This window comes from Zonotrichia leucophrys, chromosome 9 (assembly GCF_028769735.1).
Source record: "Zonotrichia leucophrys gambelii isolate GWCS_2022_RI chromosome 9, RI_Zleu_2.0, whole genome shotgun sequence".
NCBI classification, from domain to species: domain Eukaryota; kingdom Metazoa; phylum Chordata; class Aves; order Passeriformes; family Passerellidae; genus Zonotrichia; species Zonotrichia leucophrys.
In genome coordinates this window covers 2,246,817-2,255,353 of record NC_088179.1, presented here as the reverse complement: position 1 = coordinate 2,255,353, position 8,537 = coordinate 2,246,817, and the positions used below count along the sequence as shown (strand labels likewise).

The 8,537-nt window shown below is 47.8% G+C and overlaps 1 protein-coding gene across 1 annotated transcript; it reads left to right on the top strand.

Annotated features, from left to right (window-relative positions):
* The first annotated feature begins 1,669 nt into the window (after positions 1-1,669).
* ADIPOQ (adiponectin, C1Q and collagen domain containing) lies at positions 1,670-7,867 on the top strand. Its single transcript, XM_064720970.1, has 3 exons — positions 1,670-1,951; positions 5,470-5,692; positions 6,088-7,867. Exons 2-3 carry the CDS (start codon positions 5,479-5,481, stop codon positions 6,612-6,614), a joined length of 741 nt encoding a protein of 246 aa, XP_064577040.1. The 5' UTR covers positions 1,670-1,951; positions 5,470-5,478; the 3' UTR covers positions 6,615-7,867.
* The last annotated feature ends 670 nt before the right edge of the window (positions 7,868-8,537 follow it).

Here is an 8,537-nt window from a genome sequence, read left to right as displayed (position 1 = left end):
GAGGGCTGGTGACCACAGAGCAAAGCAGAGAAGGCATTGCAGGACTTGTGAGCAGCAGCTTCCTCTGTGCCAAAACACCCTCAGTCCATCCAGAGTGCTGTCCCTGAGTGCTGCAGCTGTGGGCACTGCCAGGACAGCCCACATTTGGTGCCAGGTTTTGCTTGTCACCAGGCAGAACCACAGGCATTTGATTTGTTCTCCTATCACAAAGCCAGAAGCAGCTTTCTGCATTGTACAAGATCTCCCTCTGCAGCAGGAACAGGAGCCAGCACCAACTTGCAAACCAAGTGTGCAACACAACAAAGCTGCAAGCAGGTGTGCCAGGGGTTGTATCTGCTGGTTGTACCCCCAGAGATAAACTTCCACTCTCTTCTGGGAGGCAGGGATAATGTTTGGGAAGATGTTTGATGGGCCACTGAAAAATTTATCACTGTGGTACTTCCCTGACAACTGAATTGAAAGACCATGAGGTAATTGCAGCACTACCTGTAAAACACCTCAGGTCCAATCCTCAGCTCCTGGCAGCCTAACAAATATCCCAGTGATACATTTTGGGGTTCAAGCCAAAAGTTGACTGGGGAAGCAGCCTTGTCTTGCTCCCACCTGGGGCAGGGGCAGCTGAAAACCTCTCACTCCACAGCAAAAGCAGGTCCAATTTCAGTTCCAAGTTTCTGATCCTCCATTCATTGCTCAGGAGACTTTGACAGAAACATTGGCATTGCATGCACACAAATGCACATGGCCCTAGATAATCACATTCATAAAAAAACACATCCAATTAGACTACTGTGGTCTTTTACTGGAGTTGCATGAAAGGTTGTTTTAAGTCTCAACATTGCATGCAAAACCCATAATCCAACAAAAACTACAAATATTCTTCAAATGCTGGACTAAGAGCTTGACCAGAAAAAGGCAGGCAGGTGTTCTGTGGCTCCTCCCTTCTGCACCTTCTCCTCAGGCTTTAACATTCACTCATGCTGACTTCCAGCTTTCCATATAAAAAGTTATTTATGTGCTCCTTTATACGTCCTTTTAATCCCTCCCAATAGCCAGGTCTTGAAAACAACTCAGCGATTCAGAATGCTGCCATGCCAGAACTGGCATTCACTCGGATGAGTTTCCCCTCTCACAATCACACCAGCTGTGCATGCTCAGTTCCAACACCACACAATTTTTTCCTGGTATGATTTTGGGAACTCAGGTTTGCCAAGGTTCCACCTAGCTAACTGTGAACTGCCCCACAGCAGCTGCAGAGGAAGGAGGAAGATACAGGGAGAAAGAGATTTGGTTTTGACCTAAAGCCAAAAAGCTCGATAGGTGGAAAGCCATCCTAGGCTGGAATGACTCCAGTCATTTACAATAGTGCTGGCACAAGCTTAGGTGCCTTAAAAAGGAACTTTCCCCCAGTGCTGCCCTCCCCCTGGGGCAGCTTTGCCCTTCTTTGGTGTGGCAGCAGCCTCCAGCCTCCGGGAATGGTTCTTGCAGTTTAAAAGGAGAAGCCCAAACTTATTCCACAATAATTCATTTCCTAGCACACTGAAAGCCCCACATGTGTGCATTGCTGTGAGCTGGACACACTTTCTCCAGCAGCCACTAAAGCATTTCCCAATTTGCAGAGAGCAGCAGGCACAGCCCTGGCTGAGCAGGCTCTCCCACAGGCTCTCCAGCAAAACACTGCTCCTCCAGTTCCTGTCCAATTCCCAAAGCCATCTTTTCCCTGTAAGGCCATCTTCCCAAGCTATCCCAGTGGATTATATATCTGTTCCAAAACTTAAATTATGTCCAGGAAAAATTAATGGGAAAACCCAAGTTTTAGGTCAGCATGCGCAATAGCAAAGGGAGCTGCAGTGTCTGAGCTGACAGCTCCCTGTGCCCTCAGTTTAGCAATGCAATAGCCAGACTTCACTCTCTAAACAGACTGCAGCAAGCCAACCAGGACTCAAAGCAGCTGGTAAGCATGATTTTTTTTTTCCCCTCCTTACTAAGTTCAGGAGTTTCTCTTCTTTTGGGCTGAATTGGACTGACTTTTCTGTTTGCAAAAGGTTTTCTTTCTCAGAGTTATTCTCGTAATAGTCAGACAGTATTTTAAACCAAGAATAGCTGATCTCTGTTAGATTCATATTCCCCTTTTTGGAAACACTATTTAGAGAACAGAACTCCTAAATCAAAAAGTATTCAGGAAGAACAGTGAGAAACTGCATGGCTGTAACAGTAAATATTGCACTGGCACCTTTCGATTCACCTCTTTCCTCAAAGACTCCAGGGAAGATTGGGTTTGTCCAAATCTCCCAGAGTGGCACCAGTTCCTCACCAGAAACCTGCACCACCCACATTTAAGGTGTGAGCCCTCTGGAATCAGCAAAAATTACACTATGAGAATTACAAAAAGAAAAACTTTTGACATAAGCCAAAGCCCTGGTCAATACCCTTTGAGGGTAATTCTCCAGTGGGAAAACAGATGGATTTTTCACTCTGTTTTGTGCAGAAAGATGTGGGGACTTAGAGTATATAATTTTTATATAGTGCAATCTGAAATTTAAATTCTGAATCATTATGTAGCCCTTAGGAATGGCATTGTTCTCACAAATGCTACCATGGCTTCTGCTGATAAATGAATAAACTTCATATAACAGATATGTGCCTTTGATACAGCAGCTGCCAAGGCAATCCCTGAAAGCCACCAGCAGCACAGAGCTCATCTATTTCTTGTTGATCTATTTCTTGTCCAAAAGGTATGACTGACATTCAAATATAGCAGATTATTTCATGTTAAACTGATGCTAAGCATCAGATGGAAAATCAAAAGGAAGTGGGACAGATCAAGTAAAGAGATGTCACTTCTAAACCAGAGCTTAAGCTCAGATCTGGTAGACACAGCTTAAAACTTCCCCTTTGTAAGATATACTTATGCCAGAGAGCTGCTTGACTTCTCAAGCACAGAAATCACCTGGGCTTGAGTTAGACTGTGGGGATAGAAGATGTTCTTTCCTTGCAATCACAGCACTTTTCTCCTGAGCAAGGAGAGCACTGAGTGTGTGATGTGTGCTCTGGTGCTGGGGAGGGCATGGCTCTGAGCAGGCTGGCCAGGCAGCCCCCAAAAAAGCTTCTGCAGACCTGCTTTGGCTCCTCACACCTGCACTGTTGGTGGCCTTACAGGAGGGGTTCTTTTGCACCAGGAGAAGACCTGGATGTGGGGCACACCACTAAAATTGAGTTCTAGGCAGGGCACCAGAAAGCAGAACTAACCCCAGCAAAATCACCAAAACACAGCTCAAGAAACACAATTTTGAGCCACATTTCTATGGGTCACCACCATGCTTTAACACAGTTAGGTGTCCCCAGACAGCCTGTGCTGGTTTGGAGGGGTAGTGCATGAGCTGGAGGGGACCCAGGCAGGGGGGACAAGGGTGCCACTGGGGCATGGCAAGGTGTGATCACTGTGCACACCTTGCTTAGCAAACCAAGCCATTGCAGGATTTACAGACATCAGTTTCACTGCTCCGTGCTGGTCCCTGGACAATCACTACCTCCCTTGCTGCAAGGGATGTTTCTCTTCCCAAAGTGCAGGGACACAGGAACACTGCCTAAGGGGCTCAGGCTGTGCCCACTGCACCTCACAGCACCCTCAGCCCCAAAACTGCCCCCAGGGCAGGGCACTGCCCTCTCAGAGTGCTGGGTGGCTGCTGGAGCCTGGCTGGGTGGGCACAGATTGGGAGTTTCCTGATTTTAGGTGTTAGGCACTGCCCACCAAAGTCATTAAAGAGAGCTTTTAATTTTGTTTTTTTTCAAAGCCCCTTCAATATCCTCAATATAAATACTTTTTCTTCAAGAATAACTGAAATCATGGCAACCTCTTTGTTACTGTTGTGGTTTAACCCCAGCTTGCAACTGAGCCCCACGGAGCCACTCACTCGCTCACCCCTGCTACAGCAGAATGGGAGAGAGAGAATTGCACTGGTAAAAGTGAGAACACTCATGGGGAGAGATGAGAACAGTGTAGTAATTGAAATGAAATAGTAATAATAACAATAAGAAATTGTAATGGAAAGGAAAATAACAAAGAGAGAAAGACAAGTGATGGAAATGAAGACAGATGCTCAGCACCAGCTCACTGATAACTGGCCAGCCCCTGAGGAGCAGCCTGGGGCCAGCCTTACCCCTGGTTTAGAGCTGAGCATGATGCCATGGTTTGGAATATCCCTTGGGTCAGCTGGGCTCAGTTGTCCTGGCTGTGTCCCCTCCCAACCCCTTGTGCACCCCAGGCTCCTCACTGGTGGTGTGAGGAGCAGAAAAAGCCTTGATGCTGTGCAAGCACTGCTCAGCAGTAACAAAAACACCCCTGTGGTATCAGCCCTGTGTTCAGCACAAATCCAAAACACAACACATGGACAAAGAAAATTAACTCTGCCCCAGCTAAAACCAGCACATTTCTTCAGCTTCCTTTGAAGCAATTACACCAGAGCTAATAAGACATTATTTAAAATACGACATTTGAATAGCTTGCCCAGGAAAAGCAACCCTGCAAAGAAATTGCTCCAAAATATTATTTTTCTTGAAAATTACAGAGCTAAGGGACTCTAATTGCCATGCTGTTGCTCACTTTTTATTGCCTATTATGCCACTTACAATGCTCCTAACAGGATACCTTTACTGTTCCAGAGTATAAGCCCTGCCCAGGGAGCAGTATCACACAACAATGGTCATTTTAAAATTATTTTGTGTTCTAAAAGCCTGACTCAAAGCCCACCGGGGGCTGGGAGCATAGCACAAAGCCAGGCTGGCTGCAGGGTGTCACCACCAACCTGGTTTTGGGCAGCTGCATTAATTGCTCTGACCAGCAAAGCAGGCAGATTAAAGAGAAATGCAATCCTACAGTGGCTAAACTGCACAATTTGTCTTCCCATAATCAAAAACCAATTCAGATGGAAAAAACCTCCAGTATCACAATTTCAAATTGTGGCTCAGGGAAGCTGGGAAGCCTGGCTGTGGTTTCTGTTCGTGTTAGATAGATCCAGGTGAGCAGGGTGTACGTGCAGTGAGAACCCACCCCTGTCTGGGAGGCTGTGGAGGGTTTGAGACAACTCTGCCAGCCCCATGCCTCCCATCAGCCCCTCACTCACCCAGGCAGGAGTCAGAGCTTTTTGTGGCTAATTGAGCAGAGCTTTGCAAGGAGATCAGCCACAGATACCCTGGCATGTGCTGTGCTGGCTGCTGAAACATCTGTGCGTTGCACAGAGCCTGAGAGGGCTGGAGGGTAACTGGTCTTTGCTCCTCTCTGCTCTGGGTGTGCCCCAGGGGTCCAGCTTGGCTCATGGAGCTCACACCAGCAGCACAAACTGCTTTCCTTCAGATGGACTGACTGAAATTTAGTCTTCTGTGCCTCTCTGTTATTTGGGGGAGGGTGGGAAGAGTGTTCACTTTTTTTTCTCTATTAACCTTTAAAGTTAACAAAGCAATTGTCCACATCAGGAACCAGCAATGAGGGGCCTGGCAGGGTTCCTGCTGTGCTCGTGGCTGCTGCTGGCCCCCCACTCCACAGGAGTGGCTGCCCAGGAGACCCCCCAGCCTGACCCCAAAATGCCATGTGCCAACTGGATGGGAGGAGCACCTGGCTACCCTGGCCACAACGGGGCCCCCGGCCGGGATGGGAAGGATGGAAGAGATGGACTCAAGGGAGATAAAGGAGATGAAGGTTGGTGAGGAGCAGGTGGTATGTCATTGCTCGAGTCCCAGCCCCTGTCCCAACACATTTCATGTCTGATAGGTCCATGCCTGATGTTTATCCAGACGGGTTTTGATTATCAGCTGAGGTGGAGATTCCATAACCCAAGTCAGAGTTTGGTGTGGGTTTTTCTCCAGTTAATGATGTTTTTTCTGATGTGCTGCTCTCAGCAGCTCAGCACACAGCCAGGGCAGGGGGTGAGCAGGGTTTCCACTCGCTGCCTCAGCCCCTGGGGACTCTTGGGATCCCTGAGCCCTTCCTCAGCTCTGTGCTGAGCAGGGCTCACACCACAGCCCCCTCTGCACTTCAGCAGCAGCTTCCCACACAGTGTAAGCACAACTCCCAATTTCCACTCTGTCCCGCAGGTCCTGCAGGTCCCAAAGGTGAACCGGGCCCAATTGGGAGCCGAGGCTTTCCTGGACCTCCTGGATCTCCTGGAATTCCTGGAATCCCAGGGCAGAAGGGCAAAGATGCTTTTGTGCAGCGCTCTGCCTTCAGCGTGGGGCTGACAGAGCACAGCCCGGCCCCCAACGTCCCCATCCGCTTCAGCAAGATCTTCTACAACGAGCAGGGCCACTACGACCCCAGCACGGGCAAGTTCCTCTGCAACGTGCCTGGCACCTACTTCTTCTCCTACCACCTCACTGTGTACCTGTCAGACGTCAAGGTCAGCCTCTACAGGAAGGACAAGGCTGTCATCTTCACCTACGACCAGTTCCAGAACAACAACGTGGACCAAGCCAGCGGCTCTGTCCTGCTGCACCTCAGCTCCGGGGACGAGGTCTGGCTCCAGGTGTATGGGAATGGGGACAAGAATGGGGTCTATGCTGATAACCTCAATGATTCCACCTTCATGGGCTTCCTCCTGTACCCCGACCCAGATACCTTCTAAAGTAGGGGGTGCTGTGTGGAAAAGGAGGAGGTGGCTTAACCCCAGACATGTCCTGGGGCACTGGCACTATAGCTGTAATGTATTTACCAAAAAATTGCCTTTTGCCAAGGGGGGACCCTTTCTCCTGTGAAATCACTGAGGTTATACCAGTACTTCCATGGAACCAAGAGTTCACTCCTACCTCTGCTCTTGCTTTCAGGTGGAAACCTCAACCCAAAGTCAGATATCACTCCTGCCATGTCATGAAAAACTCTCAACATGGCTTAACCTTCCTTTAAATTTAGAAGTGAGAAGAGAAAAATTGGTTGCATTTAAATACGATGTTCTAAATTTCTCTTTTTTAGCCACATAAATCCATTTAAACCAACTGTAGAAATTTTACTCAGCATTTTAAACTTTGAGTAGAAGTAGAGTGCTCTTGTTTTCAGTTGGAACAGATGGCTCAATTTTTTGTAACTTCCACTTATTAGGGTCTTTGACTTCCACTCCTGATTTGTTGCCTCCCTTTATTCAGCCCAGATCTTTGAATGTATTCAGGTTATTAACAGACACTGATTTTAATACTTAGATTTTCTTTTGATGTTTATCCCCTGTTGTTATCTCTAAGGCCGACAGCAGGCTGGTTGAGGGCAGGGATCTTCTCTTGGGGTTTATCTGAGAAGCCTTGTGAGCACTGGTGAGGCCACACAACAAAAGCATCCCATTGACTGTGTGTTTTGTGAGTCCTGAGGTGACCACAAAGATCCTGTCCCATTTCCCCTCTACACAGCTCCCAGAAGCAGGCAGAAGTTGAGATCTATCAGCTGTGTTTGTCCTTTTCCAGGCTCTAAGTGTGCCACAAGCCATGGTTTGCCCACCAGCTGGGCACAGCTTTGGGTGGTGTTGAAGCCTCCCATGTGGAGTGGGCTCCTGTGATGAGCACCCCCATCCCTGCTCCAGCTTTGGGCAAAGTTACCTGAATGCAGAAGAGTGTTAAGGCTGGAATTAGTGTCAATCCCATCAACCTGCTCCCCAAGGAGCTTGCTTGACTTTTAGCTAAAAGAGGATTTGATGGTTTCTCAGATACACTCAAAGAAGACTCCTGCTACGAGCTTCAGAGCCAGCTAACACAGAGCAGAGCTAATGCAGTATCACAAGCACAAAACAGCTTTAAGAGCTTCAGCTGAAATTACTTGCAACATCATTTTCCACACTCCAGTGAATTACCACACTGCAAATAAAAAACAATAAAAAGCTCTCTCAATGAGAATGTCTCCACTTTTTTGTGTGTGTATTGTTGGGAAGGGCTTGAAGAAAGGGATATACTCCTAGCCTCACCAGGCAACCCAGGAAATCCTTTTTTTTATTTTTTTTTCTGTCGGGTTTTCTCAGCTGTTTGAGGGGCCTGGAAAGGCCCGGAGTGGCCTTGGGACAGCCCGCGTATCGAAGGACGAGAAGAGGCTTCAGTTCTTCTTTCGGTTTTTATGTTTATTAATTGTTTATCTAAAAGATGTTCTTTCAGCCCGACAGAGATCTGCTCAGCAGTCAGCCATGAGCACACTGTGCCGCCCTCCGTACAGACACCTATCTTTATACCCATTGTTACGTGTACAATATTTATCATTTTTCCCCAATACCATTTATTCTTATTGCTGGGTGCACTTTCAGTAATAACCAATCCCAAAGTGCCACCATCACCAAAGAAGATGGAGGAGAAGAAGAAGAAGAAGGACAGGACACACCCCAATTCCTCCATCTTACTTCTCTAAACCCCCCTGTACATAAATCCTAAACCCTGTGTCTCACCCTCTAATTAACTAATCTTTTCGCCATTCACCCCGGTGAAGTCCTCTTATCTTCATACAGGTGTCGTCTCGCGTGTAGGGTCAAAGTCCTGCCACCAGACACTTCTGGCAACATTCCAGGACTCCCGGGCCCCCCAAG

Coding starts and splice junctions, on each gene's coding strand:
- ADIPOQ (XM_064720970.1), top strand. CDS start 5,479: ATGAGGGGCCTGGCAGGGTTCCTGCTGTGCTCGTGGCTGCTGCTGGCC. Junction 5,693..6,087: donor GGGAGATAAAGGAGATGAAG/GTTGGTGAGGAG, acceptor TCTGTCCCGCAG/GTCCTGCAGGTCCCAAAGGT.